The following is a 22,878-nucleotide window of genomic DNA, read 5'->3' as shown; positions in this document are numbered from 1 at the left end:
CGATATGAATATAATACAAATTAATGGATTTGATTGTGAGAAATGGGAAAATGAATATGTTATTATGAAATGCCATAACATACATGTGATTATGATGGTATGGGAAATGTTAAATAGATTAATATGTGTAATTGATATGCATCATAATACTTGAAATTGAAATGATATAATAGTTGAATTCAAAATAATGATATATGATACGTTAAACAAGCATGGAAATATGATAAATAAAAGCATGAGATAAGAAAGATGGATATGGTTTAATTTATTGTTGAATCTTGTATATATATATTGACTATATTAAACTTGTTATATATGTGTTCTATTGTTTCCAAATCATGTTAGCAACACTAAATTTTATTGTTTAGCGTGCAATTTTGTTTATTTCTATGCTTGAGTAACATTAGATTTCAAAGACTCGAGACGTACGATAGCATCCAAGATTCAATTCTCGGCTCAACAAAGTGTATATAGATTTTGATATGTTTTGTAGCAAGCGGCATGTATTTAGTCTCATAGTTTACTTTGAATTCATTTTGAATGTTGTGGTCACTTGATGTGTTAATGGTATTTAATATGAACATGTCCATATATGCTTGTGTGTGTTGGATGTAGGGATATGTGGTTATGCTTGTCTAATATGTTATGTTTAGATCATATTTGATACGATGCTTGCATGCCAAAAAGTGAAATTGATGCTTGATGTTAATAAGATTGTGATCATACTTGTGAATAGGTGATTTAAGGTGTTAAGCATGCTCAAAATTATATTTAGAACTTTATCAACATGTCTTTTAATGTTTGGATATGATATGGTATTGTTGTGGGACAAACTAGGTATGTTTTGGGGTCCTTTTTAGGTCCTGACAAACTTCTACCGATACAAATTGTCAGATGTATCGGTACAAATAAGTCAGTAGCAAAAAATGAACAGTAGCAAAGACTTCTACCGATAGAATTCTAGACTTTTACTGATACAAGTATGTCAAAACAGAATTTCTCCCCTGTTTTGATTTGTTTTGACCGCCGGAGACCCGAATTAGATCATGATCATCCTCGAACACCTAAAAACTCAATTAAAAATAATTTAAAAGTGTTTTGAATGACTTGAAGTTGGTTCTAATCAATATGAATGTTTTGTAAAGTGCGATAAAAGTTGGATATTGTATTGATGTTGAATAAGAACTAGTTTTCAAGTAATTTTAAAGTATTTGAATAACTTGTTTATTGTTGGAATGAATAGTTTATATAAAATGTCAAATGTTTGATGTTTTGAATTTATTATAAAAGGAAAGCTAGTTCATGTTGCTTCGACAATAAATGCGGTGTTTCGCATTTAAACTTGGTGATCAAGTTGGGTGTAGATGCTACAAAAAAGTGCCCACTAATTCAAGCACCAATTTAATTATGTTGTTTCCGCTCTTAGCAACACCCCTTTTACTAACATGTTAAATACTTTCACATTAAAATTAATTTAAAATTTGAATAACACACTATTAATTCTTACATAGCACATAAATGCAAATTAATTTAAAATAAGTTATTTAGCTATCCATGTTAAAAATTTATAGCTGTGAGTCTCAATTATATAGTTTCTAATATTTTAACCTATGCTTTTTCTAAATAAAATGTATCTTACCATTGACTTGTTGGTCAAACGAAACCTTTTTTAAGTTTTAACATATTTTATTTATTCTCTTAACAGTTAATAAAATTTAACAAACATAAATTTCATCCCTTTTTCTGTTGAAAAAACGATCATACAAAATGACGTGATATTTTCCTTTTAACAAAAGAAAATAAAAGAACAAAAAATTCCTATTCCGCTCACGAAGTAACAGAACGCGAATCGCCGTCGCTAAGATCACCTCAACACACGCACTTTATCTTCTACAATAATTCCTATTTATTTTTTTTAAATATTGAATACGCAAAAGGAAACCAGGCCCTAACTCTGCACTCATCATTTAATCGCCATTCGATTGAGTATAAATTTCAGTCGGTTGGCAAAGTTTTTGCATCGCAACGTGTTACGGTTTTTTTTCCCTTTAAAGAGAATGAAAATTTCGCATAAGTTTCAAATCTTGGACTCAGTTCCAACGTAGTCGAATAAAGCTATAAGAGGGGAAGATTTCTTTCATGGAAAAGCGTGTTTACGAAGTTTGGAAAGGAAGTAATGTAAGGATATCAATTCTTCGTTTGTATTGCCCCCCCCCCGACCAATATAAATGCTAGGTTTTGGCATCTAGGTATTGTTAGATTTGTTTGGTTTGAAGGACAATGAGTATGGTTTTGATTGGTGTAGTAGCATTTTTGGCTTCGGTTTTCATTGTTTTTATTTTGCTATGATAGAAAATGGGAGAAAACATGTAAAAATGATGAATTTCTTTTTGGTGCTTTGGACTGTTCATTGATTTGTTTTTACATTCTTGAGGTTAAAAAGAGAGTTATGGTTAAGGTCAATGAAACATTCATATCAGTTATGGATTGTAAAGTTAAGATGCATATGACCTTACAATTTTTAGGTAGAATTGAGTACTTTTGTGCTAAAATTGCTTTGATGCAAGTAGGCCGATTCATGCTTCACAAGTAGCTCATTTTATTTTATTTTTTGTGTTTATAGTGCTATGTGTGTGCTTTCTTCAATGGAACTTGTATAGATTATGAGAACATCTGGTGATACTGTTGTGGCCTTTCCTAAGAGTATGAACTTATTCTAAATCTGCCAATTCTTTTAGAGAAATGTCCTTACTGAAGTACGATAATTATAATTTCACAATTTGGTGCAATTCCAAGCCATGATGATGGTGATGATGATGAAGCCTTTTCTTTGTCTAGTTTGGTGATTATGTTGATATACTCGCTACTTTACTAGTTTGACAATGTTTGGATCAAAGGAATGATTTAGTGTAGCAATCGGTGCAAAAGTAGTGTTTGAGTGGATCAACAATGTAGTATTAGATTGTGGTTAAGACTCAAGATTTAGATGAATGATCACATTTGTTGGAAGTGCCATGAAATCATAAAATATTGGTTGATATATATTTTTTGCTATATTCACTATTTATTAGGACCAACATAGAATAAAAGGTGTGCTAGTTATGAAAAATATAGAGGATGATAGCTTTAGAATATTGGTAAAATATGAAAATGCTATAGCAAAATCTGATGTTATTTGTTTTATCTTTTGATGTCTCCAGTCTGAATGGATCGTCCATGACTTTCATTCAGCATTTAATTCTCTTCTATATACGTTATGCAGAAGTTTTTCCTTGGTGGAAGGCTAATATTCGGTCCAGATGCTAGATCTTTGCCTGTTACCTTATTGCTTATCAGTGTTCCTTCTATAATCTTTTGCATATTTGTTGCAAGGCATCTTCGACATAGATTTTCTCCATACAATGCAGGATATGGAATTATGGTGGTAGCAGTTGTCTTTACTATCTATGTAAGTATCTTTACCCTTTATTTGTTGATTGAATTGTTTTTTGAGGTTTTAGAACAATTACTCTTGAAATTATCACCCTAGTTGCCAACAGTGTTAACAATTCTGTAAGAACTTTATGAACTGCAAGTTATGGATAAATACTAAGTGCCAATTTTTAACAGTTGAACTTTTATGTTTAAACTCCCAAGGACAGTTTATCTAAAATTTGAAATATTTGTTTGGTGGAATATATGTAGTGCAACCCTTTCATTTGATCTAGATTACTTGCCGAGTTTGTACTGAAAATGAATTTCTCATAGAAGTTTGGCCTTCTCTAATCTAAGATAAGATTAGGATAGCTATAGCCCCTTTTAGATTTTAAAGTACATATATAACTTTTTTTTATTTTTGTCAACTTTCTACTTTGTCTTTTTGATAGCATTCTTTATTTTGATAGGTGTTGATTATTCTTTTCCTCACATCAGCCCGGGACCCAGGAATCATTCCTCGCAATTCACGCCCCCCAGAGGAGGAGCCTCACCATGATTCTTCTGTTCCAGCTCAGGCTCGGAATCGGCATACACCTGGCCGTCAGTTCCCTCGAACTAAAGAAGTTATGGTTAATGGAATGCAGGTGCGGGTGAAGTATTGTAGCACGTGCATGCTTTATCGACCTCCTCGTTGCTCCCACTGTTCCATTTGCAACAATTGTGTTGAGAGATTTGATCACCATTGCCCTTGGGTAGGGCAATGCATCGGACTGGTATGTTTTATCTGATAAACCTATCTATTCATACGGGTCCGGATGTTTCATGCTCCCCTTGAGCAGTGTTTTGATAAGAGGCTGACTATTCTGTATATGACCAGCGCAATTATCGGTTCTTCTTTATGTTCGTTTCTTCAACAACTCTTCTCTGCATCTATGTGTTCTCCATGTCAGCATTGTACATTAAGGTTCTGATGGATGATAACCACAGAACAGTTTGGGAAGCAATGAAAGAATCTCCTCCATCTGTCGTACTAATGGCGTATTGTTTCATTGCTCTATGGTTTGTTGGTGGGCTCACAGGGTTTCACTTGTACCTCATCGGAACAAACCAGGTATGATATTGTTTTTGCACCCTCTTAACTTGTGAGAGTTGGGTAAATAAATATGGAAAGAAATCAACCAATGAATGCAAGTTGTAGGCCTTGATTTGCTTATTGTGGTGCAGCTTGCAAGGAACAAAGATGCCCTTTTTATGTTGTTTTAATTTGATAAGTTTATTTCGGAGTTTAACTAACCTAACTTCCTGTCTTCCAGACTACCTATGAAAATTTTCGACATAGGGCTGACAACAGAATCAACATTTTCGATCGAGGTTGTCCGAGTAATTTTGATGAAATATTTTGCACAAAGCTAAACCCCTCAAAGAATAATTTCCGGGCTTTAGTTCAAGAGGAGGTACCCAGGCCTACTGAGGAAGCGAAAGCAGAAGATGTAGGTGGAGATACACATCCGAAAATCGAGGTAGATCTAGAGAACCGCCAAGATCTATTGAAGATAATAGACCTATCGAAGATCTCCCGACGACAAAATGACGAGGAAAATGATAGTAGAGAGAGTAATGATCCTCTTCGTAGTACCTTGGAGGCTGATTCTATTATGGGTATAAATCATCGAGCTTCTCTGACTATGACTATGATTCGATCAGACCCCGAACCCTCGAGTTACGGTAACAGTAGTTCAGAAATCGCAGCTGATTCCCATACCAATTCCACAGTTACAATAAAAGAAGCTGGCCGTTTATTTGAGTAATTTGTACAGTAGCCATTGCATTCTTTTGATTAGTGTTTTTACTGTATGAAGGGGATATTTCTTTGATTTACGAATGAGAAAGTTTCGATTGGGGAGGGAAATTTACTCCCTTTCAGGCATAAAAATACATGCATAAAAAATAATGTATTACCATCGAACACGATGGCAATCAAAACAACGAAAAGGACAATTGTCCACAAGAAATGTACCAATAAATAGATTCAGAAGGAAAAGAATCCACTGGGTCAGATGATTGATTTTTAGATTTAATCCGCTGGTCTAATTAAGGCATTCAATCATCGTCCGTACAATATCATATTACCACTTGACCAGATGATTCTCTAAATATTTATAAATATATTGAAAAAGCTTTTTAAAAAAATTTACATCTTCATTCGTCCCATCGTACACCTCAAGCAGGAAGCACCATCTGAACCATTTAAACTCCAGGGGATACCCACAAGGTTATTACTATTTATTTTTCTTAAAATACATTTAGATATAAGCATAAAATTTAATCTTCCAAATATATCGAACAACTTTTAAATTCTACCAAAGGGAAAGAAGGCAAAATTAATCAAATCGAAAGGAAAAATCTGTTAAAAAGTAAAACATTGGGTATAATTGGTTTTCTAACTGGTCCAAAACCCCAGTTGTGCACACATTCAAAAAGAGTTGATAAAACAAAATTAATCCAACCAATGCATTTCAAAACATAATAGAGAATCAGCATAAACTAAGCTCAGAGAATAACAAAACCTAAACATACGATAGCCGGAAATTCCTGACCAATTTGCAGATTTATGCCTTGAGCCGACCATAGAATTTCTGTTTTTCCTGTGTAGTCTGGAAACGTCCGTGCCCGAATTTTGATGAGGTGTCGATGAACTTCAGCTTGATTTCCTCTAGAGCTACACGAGATGTCTGGTTAATCAAAGACTGGCGGAGTGTAACCACCCTCTTCTTAGGTCCAACACAGCCACCTTTGATCATCAGATAATCACTCTTCACAACACCATAGTGAGGGAAGCCACCAATTGGAGTGATATCTTTCTCAGTCCTGATGACCATACACATTCCACAATTATATCAATCGAAATAAACAAAACCCATTGAAAGTCTTTATATGAGACCTTCAAAATACTCCCAATCTGATCAAAGCAAAGATTTAAGTATATTCCACTAACCTGTCATAGTCGGTAATAGCAGAGTGGGTCTCGTCACCAACCTTGCCAACCCGGTAAACCTTCTTGTTCATCTCAGTACGATGATGGTATCCATTCTGACCTGCCCTAGCAACTGTAAAGGAGACTCTAGCAGGATGCCAGGCACCGATACAAGCAACCTTACGCAAACCTCTGTGGGTCTTACGGGGCAGACGAGTGACACCCCAACGAGTCACAACACCTTCATAACCTTTACCCTTAGTGACACCGATGATATCAATCATTTCATCCTTCTGGAAAACAGCATCGATCGGGACTTGCTTCTCAAAGAACTTGTAAGCAAAATCAACCTTGTCTGCAATAGTTCCACCATTAACTTGGATCTCCATTAGGTGTGCTTTCTTCTGCTTCAATCCCTTCATTTTCCTAATCTGTAAAAGCACAAGTTAACAAGAAACAGTACTATTAAAACAAAGCATTTGAAAATTACCACTTATGAACAATCAAAATAAAACAAAACCAAGGCATAGATTAAATCATGTATTGGTAGAAACCTGTGTGTGGGCCAAAACCCTAACAACAGTGGCATATTTCTTGATCTTTTCCAGCTGAGCCTCGATACTCTTCTTCCCTTCTTCACTCTCGTACCGCTTTGAGTACTTGGTGAAAGCCTTCTTCTTGGACTTGCACCAATGCTTGTAGAACCTACGTTTGACTTCCTCGCTCAGATGCTGAGCCCAAACGGTGTTCAAGCTGCGAAGACCACGTGGTGTCTTGACATAACCAACAACCCCAACAATCACCATAGGAGGGGTTTCAACGATCGTAACAGCTTCACATGTCTCTTTCTTGTGAAGCTCTATGCAGAAACAAAGAACGCAAATTAGCTTGAAATTCAAATAAGATTATGGGTGCAGCATAATAAATTTAAAAAGTCCAAACTCCAAATAACCGATGCCTACTAACCCTAGTTCCAGGATAACTTCTAAATTCAATGCACTATTTTCACAAATGTCAATAATAGTTAACACATTACTTGTAAATACCTTTCATAAAAATCATCTTAACCAATGCATTAACATTCAAAATAAGCTCAACAAATCTTAAGGCAAGAGTTTATAAAGCTCAAAGAAAGAACAATTTAGTAGTCTATATATCAAACAAGTGGCACAAGTATCAGAGTTATGTCATCAAAATCAACTTACTAGATCCAGGTTTTTCGACCTCTCGGACAATGTGTGTCATGCCTGCCTTGTAGCCCAAAAAGGCAGTGAGCTTGCAAGGTTTGCTTGGGTCATCCTTAGGAAATGCCTTCACTGCACCAACCCACAGTAACACCATCACATACATATATATAGTCATTTAAATACTGCATTTTGGGATACAAAAACTGTAGTTTTCTACAGCCATATAATAAACAAATTAAAAAAAACAATATAACCTTTCCCTCTGTGACGAGAAGCTCGCTTCCTCGGAAGAAATCCAAGGGAGCCATGCCTTGGGTGTTCAAACTTCCTGTGAGACATTCTTCCCCGCCTTCATCACCACCAAAAGTAAATTAAATAAATAAACCCATTGATAACACCAAATTAAAAACGCGTAACCAAAGACCAAAATGAATATTTCAGCATCTAAGACTAAAAACTAAACAAAAGAAAAAGATTTTCACAGCGACATCAAGTCATATTCTAACAAAAAGGGAAAAAAAGTAGAGAAAACAGTTTATATTTTCCTTCATTTCCGACAAATTTCTATGTATATGTAGCTGAAAGAAACGAAGATGGAGAGATTAGATGAAAGAGAAAGGCAACCTGATGAGACTGATGCCGTGCGGCGAATGCTGTGGCTGGCTGCTTCTAACCTCCTAAATGGTTAAAACCCTAGCTGATGCTTTTTTATTTATAAACAAATGCTTAGATATATTAATTTACATAAACACCCCCTGTTTTCTTCACTCAAATTTAATTTTGTCCCCCACCTCTCGGTTTTATGACAAAATGGGGAATCTCTCTTTTTTATTGGGCTTACAAATTAGAGCCCAAAGTTATTGGTTAGTGTGGACTAGAACTTATTATGAGTCGCCTCATGATCAGATCACCCCAACCATTATACTCATTTATACAATTTTTTTTATAAGTTTAATTGGATTAGAAATACAAGTTTTTGTTGGTTAAATAAATATTTTGTAACTTTGCACGTTTTATGTTTTAAAAAATATAACCCTAAGTTTTGAATAGTGTGGATTAGACATTATTACGAGTGGAATTATATTTTAATAAGTTTAAATAAATTATTAATTTAAATTCGACTTCACCTAAAAGTATGAGTTTTAATAAATGTAATAATAAGTTACTTGGCAATTTAACTTTATAAAAAATATATTTTTAGTTTTTATTTAATTGTTTGTCTCTTTTATCCTTTAAACTTGTGTTATTTGTTAAATCGCCCAAAAATAAATGAAAAAGTTAACTTATGTTAATTTTGTTGATATATCATACATGTGGATTGTCATATGGATGTCATGTTAACGATTAATTTTTTTTAATTTTTAAAAATCCAAAAAAATATAAAAATTATTTTTTAAAAAATAAATATATAAATATATAAAAAAAATAGTTTTTAAAGATTTTAATTTTTTAAATAATTATTTGCTTTCGTGGCATACACGTAGATGCCATGTCAGCAAAGTTAACATTTTTTAACTTTTTCATTTATTTTGGAGTGATTTGACAAACAATGCAAGTTCAAAGGCTAAAAGAGGTGAAATTTAAATAACTAACTAAAATGATTTTTTTTATAAAGTTAGAGGGTCAAATAAATTATTATACAAATTTGTTTGTATTTTCATACTCTTTAAGTTGACACTAATTATTGTTTAGAAAAAAAATGAATATCCATTAAACCCCTAGTTTTCTTCCTTAGATTTAATTTTGTCCCCATCTTTTGGATTTATGACAAAATGGGGGCTCTCCCTTTTTTATTGGGCTTGCATGTTACTGCCAAAAAGTTAGTGAGGACTAGAATTGATAAATAAGTTGGATTGGCTTTAAGCATATATTAATATTAGTTTTAACTTTTAAGCCTGTTTTATGCAAGGATAATTATTTTTTAAAAAAATTATATATCACATAAAATTTTAGTATTTTTTAATTATTGGGTAATAAATATAATTAGAGGTGTTTATAGGCATGGCCAAGTTGGATTTCGATCAGGTCCATATATGATATTGATGTCATACATAATTACTTAAGTTTAGTCCGACTCGAAATATGAGTCTCAACTTTTATTCAAACTTGATTATATTTATAACGTACTAACTTAAACCCATTTATATTCACCAATATTATTTTTTAGTTATTTAAAATTATTTTTATTAATATTTATTAATTATATATACTTTTTTCACTATCATTATATATATTTTCTTATTATTAAAAAGTTTAAGTATTATTTATAATATAGTATAGTGTATTTAATTTTCGTATGACACAAATTACATACTACATAAAATAACATAATAAAAACATATTATTAAACTTGGAAGTGAGTGGGGTCAGTATGGTTTGAATATTGGAGATTAAGCCCAACGTATATTTTAATCGAGTTTAACTTTTTTGTTCAAATCTATTTTTTAAACCTAATGTTTTTATCCAAATCATTCCAAATATTATACAGGCCTTTTAATTTAAATAAATGGCCCCAGTTCTAACTATATATAATATATATATATACAAAATCTAATTTTTAAAATATTAAAATTTTGAGATACAAAACAAATTGTAATATATGTTCTTAAGCTTTGTTTTTTAATGCATACATGTAATTAAATTTTAAATAATTAGTATGGTTCAACGTTTCATGTTAAGTTGATTATTTGTTTGGATTAAATTGTGGTGTAAAAATTTGAAGGTTAAAATATACTTTGAAGTTTTTATACACTTTATACATTTAGAATCCAGCCCCAACTTTTATTTTCAGGAATTTAATTCATTTACTTTGAATTTAAAAATCCAGATCAAGTTGTTATTACTATTAAAAATTTTCTATAAATTTATTTCAATGACATTTTGAAATAAAAAATATATATATATAGATATATTCACTTGATAATTATGCAACAATAAAAATAATGTTGAAAATACTGATAAGGTTTGACGAAAAATACAAACTCTTTAAGGTTTATTTATTAAATAAATTTTAAGTAAAAACAATAATTTTACCTTTAATTAATTATTATTCTATTTTTATTTTTAATATTTTTATTAAATAATTATAAAGATAAAATAATAAAACCTATTTAATTATAAAAATACTTTAACTATTAAATTAAAGTATAAATCGCTTTATATTTTAAAAAATCCATAGGTTAAATATAATTTATTTTCAGTATGTATTTTTTAAGTTAAATTACAAATGTAATTATGAAAAATATAATCGAATAACTATAATTATAATAATAATATATTTAAACCTAAATCAAAATAAATAAGTTTGTAGAGTAGAATCAGTTGTAGCAAATAATTGCTGAGATAATTAGCGGCTGTTGACGAACCTTATCACTGAAATACAGTAACATGGTGCTTCACAACTCAACTCTTCATCTGCACTTAATTATATTCTATGCTAGCTTGAAATTAAACCAATATTTAATCCCCATTTACGCAAAATCCCATCAACTTCCATAGTAATTATACTATTAATAATCATATTAACTCTTTCATGAACAGTTAATAGAGTTGAATTCCTATATAAACCTACCATATGCTATCTCCACCAACATCTCATCCAATCTTGTTCTGCATTATCATCAAGCTTCTAAAAATGGCCAACACTTTCAAGCTCTTTTCAACACTCACTCTTCTGTTTTTAGCCCTGCCAATGGCATCGTCATTGGAAACCTCGAAGCTAACCCTTCAATCTCGACTCAATGCGGACTCCCCGAGTTGCTGGGAATCATTGACCCAGATTCAATCCTGCACTGGAGAAGTCATATTGTTTTTCATCAACGGTGAAACCTACCTCGGGGATTCATGCTGCCACGCTATTCATACGGTTAGCCACCAGTGCTGGCCGAACATGCTTGAAACACTAGGGTATACCACGGAAGAAGGTGACATACTTGAAGGATACTGCGATCATGAAACTTCCAAGTCTCCGCCGTCTGTGAAGGCTAGCGTGGTTGCTCCGGCGAATGATATGCTTCCTTGAATGGATGGCTTTCTCATTCGTGAATAAATTTTACCATGTTTTATGTGTCTTTGTTCTCTCTTCTTTTCACGTTATTAATGAAATAGTTTTTCGTTACCAAATACGAGTACCACAGGACAAATATAATACCAATATTCTAGCAAGATTAGGAAATAAAATTAAGATTTTTAAATTAATATACAACAAAATGTATGTAAAAATCCATTTTTGTATTAATTTAGATGTCCTTTTATAACAAGATATGGTTAAAAACGAATACAATAAAAACAAATTAGTTAAAAGTAACGATCATACGGAATGAGATTAATTTGCGGAAAAACTCTCGTAACAAAATTAGTATCCTCTTCGTATACTTGAGGTCGTGTAATACTTAGGATACTATTTTTGAAGTTTCAACTAAAATTAATTATTATAATCATTAAATTGTAATGCACTAATGCTAATATTATAGTAGAAATTGGAAAAATATTTATAGAAGTCACCATATATTTGTAACCATTATCGAACAGATTAGTCTAAGAGTTAGCGCTACTAATTCAGTCCCATGATTATCACGGGCCAGACTATTCATTCAAGTTTAAAAGCCAGTTTGAAATTTGGGAGGGTTTGAGTAAAAATATTTTGTCTCGAAAATTAACTTGGATAAAAAAATTAGACCCATTTAAGATATAGGCCGGACTCGAATTTGAACATTCAAGACTAGAGCTTGGCCTAGCCCGTTTTTAACTTTATAATACTTTATATTATGTAATTTATAACACATTAAAAAATTTAACCTATACTAAATATATAATACTATTATAATGTAAACATTAAAATAATGTTAAACTAAACCCCATGTGATGGCCTAATGGTCAAAGGTGTTCATCGTCCCAGGTGTGGCTTGGGTTTGAGTCGAACTAGTCGCGTTGATTGTTCGAGTTTTGCCCTGTTATTGTAATTCACCAAAAAAAAATGTTAAGATGAATATAGAAAAATTTTAATAAAAAATTATTAAAAATTAAATTAAAATAATATAAATATATATTTTTTAAAATTTAAAATAATATAGACGGGTTTAGGTAAAATTTTAAGCCCATATTTCAGACGAGACTGAGCTTGAGCAAGCATATAATATATATTAATATTATGTTTAGACCTGGCTCATGAGCACTTCAAAGGGCCAGTTTAGCATTAATTCTCAGAAGTACTTTTGGGTCAAAAATCACTTTTGAAATGAAAAACATTGCTAAATGAGATGTTTTTGAGCTTTTCAAAAACATTTTTTTGACCAAAAAAACAAAAAACAGAAAATTTTAACTTTTACTCAAAAGTACTTTTTAGCCCAAAAATGCTTCTGAAAAGCAATGGTAAACTAGCCCTAAATTCAATTGTTAACTCTTTTTTTTTAGTTCAATCCTAAATTATTGTTTATTAGTTAAAAATAATTAAATTTAAGTATAAAAACATGCAAAATATTATCTTGAACATTGATATAAACTTCTAATCAATTCAAACCTTGCCTAATACAAGTCTAAATTTGTTCAAAATATTAGAAACAAGAGAATGGTTATGGCTGTCATCTTAAGGAGAGCCGTGGTAGGAAGCCAAATTTGTTGTTTCATTTTATTTTTCGTTCGTTAAATAAGATCAATCAAGTTTGTTCGGCAATAAGCAATTGAAAGAGAAACATCTAAATTAATTTATGATTTTTTTATGTTTTAATTATTTATATTTTATATTTATAGTTAAAATATATTTTTCAAAATGTATTGAAAAAATAAAGCATATACTAATATAAAATTCTAATTCATGCCATAATGTGAATATCATTTTTTCTGTTCTGGGTTAAACTAGAGTTGTTCATGGGTCGAGTTGGGTTTTAACAAAACTTTAGGTTTATGTCTGAAAATGGGTCTAAATTATTGCCTATGTCCGGCCCAGATAAAAATGCTAAAATTTGAGCTTGGCCCACCTGTATTTATTTTTTAAAATTTTTTATTTTTTATATAAAAAAATTTAAAATATTAAAGTAACATTGAAAATAAATTAAAAAAATATTTATACTTAAATAACACTAATTAACAAGCAAATAGTTCTAAAATAATAACAAAATTAACAGTAAAACAAGTGTTATAGAATTTCTAAACATTAACAATATAATAGTGAAATTGTAACAAATAGTGATAAAAAGAGGGAAAATAGCAGCAAAACAGCATGGCTTTATTTTATTAATTACAAATTCAAGTTGGGCCGAGTTCGGGCAAAAAAAACCTAACATGAGGCTCGACTCATTTTCTAAACAGACTTTTTTTATTTAAACTTATTTTTCGAGTTTATATTTTTACCTTAACGTTTCTATTTTTCGAGCCGGATCCGCCTTAGACAAGGTTCAACAAAGGACAACATAATATTCATTGGAGAAGCAGACATAATATGAGTATCTAAGACAAATAATTTCAACCTTAAAAGAGTTCCCAAAAGAGCAATATAGTTGGACTTTAAGAGAGAAAGAAAACAGCATAAAGGTCCTGCCATTCTTATTTAATGCCTTACGGTAAACCTTAATCTGAAAAATAAACTAAAAAACAAAGTAAGTGGCGAATATTCCCATGAAGCATCTTACTATAAATATGGTTTCAAAGATCTGGTTATGCTATAGTTTTGATTATGCTATTCAAATTGCACCAAAATGAAGGGTTCCAATTGCTATAGAGTTTTGATTATTGTTGCTGTTGTTTGTTTAAATCACCAGTTACTTATTTGTGGTGCAGATCCTACGGATGGATTTATTCGTGTGCCATTAACAGATGAGAATTTTGATTTACAAAAACCATATAATATGCCACTCTCCCAACGTTATAATTACTCCGATGGTGTTCGAAGTTTTTGGGTCTACAATAAAGATAAGCCCTTCAAACCTGACAGTGGCACTAGGCCTCGCACAGAAGTACGCATAAAGGTAAATTAACGTATCTTCAATGGAGTGATAAAGAGAAGCCTTAGTCTCGAATTTTTTGAAAAGAAAAAACTTTTCTCCTTTGAGTCTGTTCTGATTCGATTCTAGAATAATTAGACGTAAGGTGGTTACGAGATATTCAAACATCTTTAATAATAAAAAAATGACATGCAAATGCAAGTGTACCATTTTTGGGCATTATATTGTTATCCAATTTCGTCCAAACTCGGACGGATCTTTGGAAAAGTACCTCGTTTGTCTAACACACTATGAAGCCAAAGTGCATTCTAACTGAACCGTGGTGCATGGTGTTTTAGGGACATGACTATTCGTCTGGAATTTGGCAATTTGAAGGCTATGCTTTCGTCCCAACAGGGACATCCGGGGTGACCATAGTGCAAATTCATGGCGCTGCTGAAGGAGCAACGACGCTGCAACTTCGGATTTACGATGGAAACATGAGGTATTATAGGTACAACTTGGTGGCCACCGACTTGTACGACAAGTGGTTTCGAGTGAATGTGATCCATGATGTAGGCAAAGGGAAGATCACTGTTTTCATTGATGGAGAAGAGAAGTTTGTGGTGAACGATCAAGGACCCGGTGACTTGTATTTCAAATGTGGCGTTTATGCTGCACCTGCTAAATCTAGCAACTTCATGGAATCTAGGTGGAGGGACATTAAGCTTTTCAAAAAATGATTGTTATATATACACATATATAATTAAAGAAGTGGTTATTGATTAATGTAATATGCTATTCATCTTGGTCTTGTATACATATATATAGTTAATATTTAATCTCTGCTTAGAAAAGTGATTATTTATCAATGTAATCTGCTATTGATCTTAGTATTATATTTTGCTTCTTGATTTCTTCCCTATTTCAGCTATGATTCTTCCTAGGAGTTTTCAAACCCAAACCCGTGCTTTTCAATGGATTTTTACATCTTATCCATGTCTACATGGTGTTAGAGATTTGCTTTGTTGGTAATCTCTTGATTCAGTCTATCAAGACACCGAGTCATGATGATATTTTCATCCTCTTCAATATTTGCACCACTACACCAATATAGGCTTTTAGCGGCGGTTTTAGCGGCGTTTAGATGAAAAGCGCCGCTGAAAATAAGAATTAGCGGCGTTTTCTAGAAAGCGCCGCAAAAACCAAAGCCTAACGACGCCGTTTTCGAGCTTTTGGGGATTTAGCGACGTTTTTAATCAAGCGCCACTAATCATCCTAAGCCAAACGGTGCCGTTTCCGTAGTTTTTGGGATTTAGCGGCGTTTTTGGGGAAGCGCCGCTAAAAAACCTAAGCCAAACGGTGTCGTTTTCTCAGCTTTCTTGGAATTAGCGGCGCTTTGACGAAAGCGCCGCTAATGTTCAGGGATTTAGCGACGTTTTTAGGAAAGCGCCGCAAAAAAAATATGTCCAACAGCACCGTTTTCAGATCTTTCGAGGCCTTAGCGGTGTTTTTAATGAAGCGCCGCTAATGCTTGGGGGTGCCCAACGACACCGTTTTCTTAACTTTCAGTGGATTTAGCGGCGTTTTCTAAGAAAGCGCCGCTAATGCTTCCTTTAGCGGCGTTTTTCAGAAAGCGCCGCAATAAAACTAAGCCGAACGGTGCCGTTTTTGGAGCTTTTTGGGGATTTAGCGGGAAGCGCCGCTAATGCTCAGGGGTTTAAAATATTTTAAAATATTCATTAAAAATGGAAAAATTAAAATACTATTATTTAAAATAATTTTAAAGTTTTTTGGATACATTACTGATTTTTTTAGATTATATATTAAATAATTTCTTATATAATTGTAAAAGAGATAGTATTAATTTTAAAATATTGAATTAATTATCTCTATAGTATACGGTTTAGGGTTTAAAGAGTAGTCTAGAATATAAATTTAGGGTTTGGAATTTAAAGTTTAAGGGTTAGGTGTTATACTTTAGGGGTTAGGGGTTAGGGGATTTAGGGGTTACAGTTAGGGTTTCAACGCATATCAAAGTGTTGAGCAAAATCTATCGTTTTATTTTAGGTTTTAGGGTTTAAAATTTAAGATTTAATGTATACGGTTTAGGGTTTAGGGTTTAGGGTTTATGGCATACTGTTTATTAATTTGGGTTAAGTGTTTATGTGTTAGAGATTGAGTTTGGGGTTTAAGGTTTGAGTTTAGGGTTTTAGGGTTTAGTTTAGAAATTGAAGAACATTTGGATTTTACTTGGATTCATGCCATTTTGTACTACATCCATATATATAATATAATAATATAAAATATATGTCTTGTACTACACTCACTACACCAAAACAGGCTTTTAGTGGCGTTTTTAGTGGCGTTTGGATAAAAAACGCCGCTAACGATCGATCATTAGTGGCGCTTTAAGGAAAACGCCACTGAAAATAAGCATTAGCGGCGTTTTTGAGAAAGCGCCGCAAAAAACCTAAGCCCAACGACACCGTTTCCCAAGCTTTCGGGGGTTTAGTGGCGTTTTTAAGAAAGCGCCACTAATGCTCAGGGCTTTAGCGGCGTTTTTGATAAAAGCGCCGCAAAAAAACTTAAGCCCAACGACGCCGTTTTGTGAGCTTTCGGGGATTTAGCGGCGTTTTTAGTAAAGCGCCGCTAATGTTCAGGGATTTAGCGGCGCTTCCTCAAAAACGCCGCAAGAAATCATAAACCCAACGACACCATTTTGTTAGCTTTCGGGGATTTAGCGGCGTTTTTTAAGAAAGCGCCGCTAATGTTCAGGGCTTTAGCGGCGTTTTTTAGAAAGCGCCGCAAAAAACCTGAGCCCAACGACGCCGTTTTCTGAGCTTTTGCGGATTTAGCGGCGTTTTTAAGAAAGCGCCGCTAATGCTCAGGGCTTTAGCGGCGTTTTTGAGAAAGCGCCGCAAAAAATTCTAAGCCCAACGACGCCGTTTTTTGAGCTTTTAGGGATTTAGCGGCCAAAAATGCTGGGGGCTTTGGCGGCATTTTTGGAAAAGCGCAGCTAAAAATATTTTATCTTAATTGGTTTATTCATATTAAATAAAATTCAATTTATTTCTAATTGAATATTTAAAATCTTCAGAAAAAAATAATGACACGTAGAAATAATTTGAAATAAACACATGGAAAAATTAAAATACTATTATTTAAAATAATTGTAAAAGAGATAAAATAAATTTGTTTAGGGTTTTTGGTTTAGGGTATATGATTTATTTAAGATTTAAGGCCGGTTTAGGAGTTCATATTTTAAGGTTTAGGGAAGTATAGGTTTAGGGATTATGGATTAGGGGTTGGAATTTAAGGTTTAGAGGTTAGAGGGTTAGGGATTTAAGGGTTAGACATGCTAGGGATTCAGGGGTCGAGTTAGGGTTTTGGGTTTAGATTAATTATTTTTTAATTTATATTTTAAATATGTTCTTATATAATTGTAAAAGAGATAATAATAAATTTGTTTAGGGTTTTTAGTTTAGGGTATATGATTAATTTAAGATTTAAAGTCGGTTTAGGAGTTCATATTTTAAGGTTTAGGGAGTATGGATTTAGGGATTATGAATTAGGGATTATGGTTTAAGGGTTGAGATTTAATGTTTAGGGGTTAGGGGTTAAGAGTTAGGGATTTAAGGTTTAGGGATTCAGGGATCGAGTTAAGGTTTTGAATTTAAATTAATTATTTTTTAATTTATATTTTAAATATGTTCTCATATAATTGTAAAATAGATAATAATAAATCAAATATATTGAAATTATGAGTATAGTTTAAATTATTTAAGAGATATATAATAGATGGACTTTATATGTATTGAATGGTTAATTTAGAGGGTTTAAGGTTAAGGTTTACTTGAGATTTGTTAAATGATAAAATTTTATACAATTAATTAATGCTTTTATATTTAAAAAAAATTTAACCTAAACCATTTGATATATTTAAATATTAGTTTAAATAGAATTAATAAATAAGTTAAAAAAAGTAATAGATTGATATGGATATTTATGTATAATTATTTATTTTAGAGAGGACCAAATTATAAGAAAAAAATACAAAAATAAAAATGAAACGGATATATAGGTAATTATTTAATTTAGATAATTCTAACTTAATAATTAATTACAACCATTTTATCATTTGTTTTCTTATTAAAATATCTAATATTTATTTTGAGAGTACTTGTTTTTTTTATTATAAGAAATCAATTTATAAAAAATAAAAATAAAAAATTTTTAGCATAGCAAAACGGCGTCATTTTGTTCAAAATGAAAAATTTTTTGCGGCGTTTCTCATAAAAACGCCACTAAAAACAAATCAATATATATAAAAAATAAAATAAAAAATTTTTAGCATAGCAAAACGGCGTCACTTTGTTCAAAATGAAAAATTTTTTTGCGGCGTTTCTCATAAAAACGCCGCTAAAGGTAAGCAAAAAACGCCGCAAAAAATAAATCAATTTATAAAAAATAAAATAAAAATTTTTTAGCATAGCAAAACGGTGTCATTTTGCTGAAAATGAAATAGCGGCGTTTTTATAAAAAAACGCCGCAAAAAACAAATCAATATATAAAAAAATAAAATAAAAAATTTTTAGCATAGCAAAACGACGTCATTTTGTTCAAAATGAAAATTTTTTTGCGGCGTTTATCAAAAAACCGCCGCTAAAGGTAAGCAATAGCGGCATTTTTTTTAAAACGCCACAAAAAATAAATCAATTTATAAAAAAATAAAATAAAAATTTTTTAACATAGCAAAACGGTGTCATTTTGCTGAAAATGAAATAGCGGCGTTTTTATAAAAAACGCCGCAAAAAACAAATCAATATATAAAAAAATAAATTAAAAAAATTTTAGCATAACAAAACGACGTCATTTTGTTCAAAATGAAAAATTTTTTTGCGGCATTTCTCAAAAAAACGCCGCTAAACCGCAAAAAAATTAAAAAAATATTTTCCTTTAAAAAATTAGCACCATTTTATAAAATTTCCTTCCCACCGAAATCCTCAACCTTCCCCCCTAAAATCGCTAATTTCCCACCTCCAAGAAAAAAATCCAAAAGCTTATTCAACTCTGTGTTTCATTCCAACTTGTTTGTTCTTCGTCTTAAAACTCTCAAATGGATAAAAGAGGTCCAAAATCAAAGAACCCAGAACCAGGAAATCAAGGAAACGATTATCTCTGTTTGTTCTTTGTTCTTCGTCTTGAAACTTGCATTATTTTTCCCACTCTTATTCAACTCTGAAATATTCCTTGTTTAGTGCATAATCTGTTTTTTTTCTTGACACTTTTAGCTCTGAATCTCTGAATCTTTGACTAAATGGATGCGATTATCTCTAGTAAATATTACTTTCTTTCTTTTTTGCTTTATTGAAGCGAATAAATTTTGGGATTGTCAATTTATTAAAAGTTTCATATACCTAAGGATCCAATTATAGAGTTTGCCGAAGCACTTAGGTTTGAGACTAACCTGGCTTTTACCGTCTTGCGGGATATTGCTTCAGGAAGAGATCTTAAGAAGTTCCTCTATGTATGTTGTTACTCTCTAGGGCAACTTTGCAGTTCATAAATTTGAATTTTGGATTTTTACAGTTTGCTTCTTGTAAGTAAAAATGATGTTTGATTTTTGTTTTTGGTTCCAAGGAAAAGAAAAAAATTACATCTTTTAGTGTTTATAATTAATATGTTTGATTTAAAGCTTGCTCCTTGAAGCATATCTGCCATGTGTGATGGCTACTCTGTAGCTATATGCCTGCCTTGTTCTGATTTTTTACCATGGTTAGTGTTGTATTCTAGTTCCTTATTTTATTTCATGGAAATGGAGCGCTTTATGCAAAATAGTCTCAAACATTTTATTCACTACTCATCTTCTAAAATGATGAGTGTTTATCCTTTTGCAGTATCGGAGTTTAGTGTGAGCTTCTTCAGCATCAGGATTTAACTAACCAGTTTGCTGTAAGTGATTAAATCTTTGCATGCCTTATTTGTCTTTTAGCCTTTCTTTGATAATCCTTCCAACTTAGTGATAAACGGAGCCTGAAGTCTGTATATTAGAAATGCAGTCTACTGGATTGACAGAGGAACCTGTTACCAAAGGTAACTACGATGGTTATGTTTCTGACTTATGGCATGTGGTCTGAAGAAGGGGAAAGAAATTATGTTATCTACTGACAAATGTGAATATCATTTCAAGTTTGATTTATAGATGAGACAATTCCTTTATTTTATCTTACTCAGGTGAAATGTCACATGGTCGAATTATACAACAAGACACAAAGACTTCCAAGTCCTTCCATAAATGCATCAGCTCCTTTTAGAAAGGTAAGTATGAAGCAGAACTATCATAATGAAATAAGGTAATATTTGATCTCTGCTCTTTGGGAGAAGCAAAAATAGAGAAAACCAACATGATATACTCTCAAATTCTAACATTTTATTATAAATTACATGTAATTTAATGCTTAATGGTAATCGTGAACTTTGTTAACTGTGTGTCTTGCATTAGTGGTTCATTCAAGCAATATATGTGTGAACTTGGTAAATGATTCTTACAAAAATTGAAGTGAAATTTTCATCCAAGTGAAAAATATCTAGAAATTAAGTACTTAATGAAAAATGTAAACAATTCATGCAAGTATGTGGCCACTGGACTTGCACCACAGCATGGAATTGGTTAATCGATTTAATTATTATTTATGTTTGTTAGTTGCATTATTCAACCTTCAATTAGTAGCTGTCTGTAAGATTTGAAAGGAAAAAAAGAAAGAAAGTAGTAGCTGTAAGCAGTAAGTAGGTATGAAAAAGTAAATTGTGTTTTATTGGGTGACTGGCTCACATGATTAAAGAAAAACTTTTTTATTTAAAAAAACTTTTTTTATTTTATATGTTAATATTTTTTTTAGTTTTAATTTGTACTATTTTATATGTTAATTATACATAATCAGTGAAGCTCAGTTCCTTTGTTTGAATTCTTATGCTTTAGGTAGATAAGGGTTTCTCTGTACTGCCTGAAAACATTTTGTACTTCAAATAATAATATGCCATATGAAAATAAAATATTTTACCAATAAAATAAAATAAAATAAAATAAAAAACAAGAATCGAATATCAAAAAATTCGAACATAGAAGAAGTTTAATCAATTTGCTTGCAAAAACTCTTCAAGGTCTATCTCTTTTCATCTTCTTAATTAATTGTTAATCTTCCCAATGGCCGCCTACCAAAGAAAACGAAGTTTTGCCAATCAAACTAGGTATCTGTTTTCTTGGTTTTTTATATATATTCTTTTCTTTTGACAAAGAACTTGAGGTTTAATTAAATTTGACTAAAGACATGGGGTTGAACTAATTTGATTCTTGTTTTTTATTTTAATTTAATTTAATTTATTTTATTGGCAAGAAAGATAAAATATTTTATTTATCAAATAATCTAAAAGATTTTGAATTCTTATGCTTTAGGTAGATAAGAGTTGTTTTTTAATTGTTTTCTTAAATTATTTATGATTATATTAGTTGCAATAATGAAAAAATAATTTCATTTATGTACTAGTAGGTTAAATGGTAAATTCTTTTATATAGTTGCTTTGGCTCGTAAGCTTACCTGGTTATGTGGTAACTTGCACAGATTCTAGTTTTTCTTTTTCTGAGAATAGGTAGATCGTTTTACATTAGTCAATTATGTATGCCCCTGGGTAGTTTTACCTTAATGATTTGTTTTATTTGTACTCCATTACTTGAAATCAGTTTTTGAGCTGGTTTTCTTATTTTCAGGTCAGCAACACGGATCTTGAAGAAAAAAAAGCTGAAGATCAATGTTCATAGGCCTGTGGGGACAAGGGTTGTCTTTGATGAGGAAGGCAACACACAGGCTCCACTTGCTATGTTGGCTGACAAGACGAGCGGCGATATACTGCTTGACCAAGGTATAATTATTCCTTCTGTTGGCCAATGTTGCTACGATTTTTTATGTTTCTTGAAATACCTGAGTCTGGCACCAATGTTGGAATCATGTTTGGACATGATGGGTATAGAGTTATGACCCTTTAGATTCATGGAAAAACTTGGAAAAATTGAATATATCAATGATCAATTTAATTATTATGGTGTTCTTCTTTTTTCTGTGCCTTAGTTCTCTTTTATGCTATATAAGACATTTCTATATAGCGTTAAACAACAGTAGTGCTGCATGTTTCTGTTCTGTTTTTTGCAAATTAATACTATTGTTCCTTGTTAAAAAATTGAATAGTTTAGACAATCATTAGAAAGAATGCCTATTTGTGACACATGGAAGAGCTATGATTGAGATTGTTTGTTAGTATGGTTCAACCTGCTACTAAAGCTGCACATAATTGTTTGTTATATTTATTTTTTGAGCCTTAATGGCTA

The 22,878-nt window shown here is 31.7% G+C and overlaps 4 protein-coding genes and 1 long non-coding RNA gene across 7 annotated transcripts; 4 read left to right on the top strand and 1 right to left on the bottom strand.

Annotated features, from left to right (window-relative positions):
• Positions 1–1,786: 1,786 nt before the first annotated feature.
• Positions 1,787–5,412, top strand: LOC107904924 (protein S-acyltransferase 8). Its single transcript, XM_016831447.2, has 5 exons — positions 1,787–2,178; positions 3,263–3,448; positions 3,885–4,190; positions 4,295–4,528; positions 4,731–5,412. Exons 1-5 carry the CDS (start codon positions 2,140–2,142, stop codon positions 5,223–5,225), a joined length of 1,260 nt encoding a protein of 419 aa, XP_016686936.1. The 5' UTR covers positions 1,787–2,139; the 3' UTR covers positions 5,226–5,412.
• Positions 5,413–5,824: 412 nt separating this feature from the next.
• Positions 5,825–8,334, bottom strand: LOC107904925 (60S ribosomal protein L3). Its single transcript, XM_016831448.2, has 6 exons — positions 8,203–8,334; positions 7,833–7,927; positions 7,597–7,707; positions 6,946–7,250; positions 6,413–6,822; positions 5,825–6,285 (listed from the first exon to the last, which is right to left on the bottom strand). Exons 2-6 carry the CDS (start codon positions 7,915–7,917, stop codon positions 6,027–6,029), a joined length of 1,170 nt encoding a protein of 389 aa, XP_016686937.2. The 5' UTR covers positions 7,918–7,927; positions 8,203–8,334; the 3' UTR covers positions 5,825–6,026.
• A 2,875-nt stretch (positions 8,335–11,209) lies between these two features.
• Positions 11,210–11,645, top strand: LOC107903120 (egg cell-secreted protein 1.1). Its single transcript, XM_016829168.2, has one exon. It carries the CDS (start codon positions 11,213–11,215, stop codon positions 11,597–11,599), a length of 387 nt encoding a protein of 128 aa, XP_016684657.2. The 5' UTR covers positions 11,210–11,212; the 3' UTR covers positions 11,600–11,645.
• Positions 11,646–14,261: 2,616 nt separating this feature from the next.
• LOC107902568 (citrate-binding protein) lies at positions 14,262–15,268 on the top strand. The gene is made up of 2 exons (XM_016828724.2): positions 14,262–14,540; positions 14,855–15,268. The coding sequence occupies exons 1-2, from the start codon at positions 14,271–14,273 to the stop codon at positions 15,236–15,238; spliced, it is 654 nt and encodes a 217-aa protein (XP_016684213.2). The 5' UTR covers positions 14,262–14,270; the 3' UTR covers positions 15,239–15,268.
• A 4,206-nt stretch (positions 15,269–19,474) lies between these two features.
• On the top strand, positions 19,475–22,415 carry LOC121217907 (uncharacterized). 3 transcript variants are annotated; one of them, XR_005914110.1, is made up of 4 exons: positions 19,475–20,450; positions 20,538–20,591; positions 20,733–20,816; positions 22,264–22,415. It is a non-coding gene; the product is annotated as an uncharacterized lncRNA (long non-coding RNA). The 3 variants fall into 3 exon arrangements; XR_005914111.1 differs by lacking the exon at positions 20,538–20,591 and having other exon boundaries at positions 19,476–20,450; positions 20,733–20,851; XR_005914109.1 differs by lacking the exon at positions 20,538–20,591 and having other exon boundaries at positions 19,479–20,450.
• Positions 22,416–22,878: the final 463 nt, after the last annotated feature.

This window comes from Gossypium hirsutum, chromosome D05 (genome assembly GCF_007990345.1).
Source record: "Gossypium hirsutum isolate 1008001.06 chromosome D05, Gossypium_hirsutum_v2.1, whole genome shotgun sequence".
Taxonomy (NCBI): Eukaryota; Viridiplantae; Streptophyta; class Magnoliopsida; order Malvales; family Malvaceae; genus Gossypium; species Gossypium hirsutum.
The sequence above is the reverse complement of the archived record's forward strand: the minus strand, read 5'-3'. Positions and strand labels throughout refer to the sequence as shown.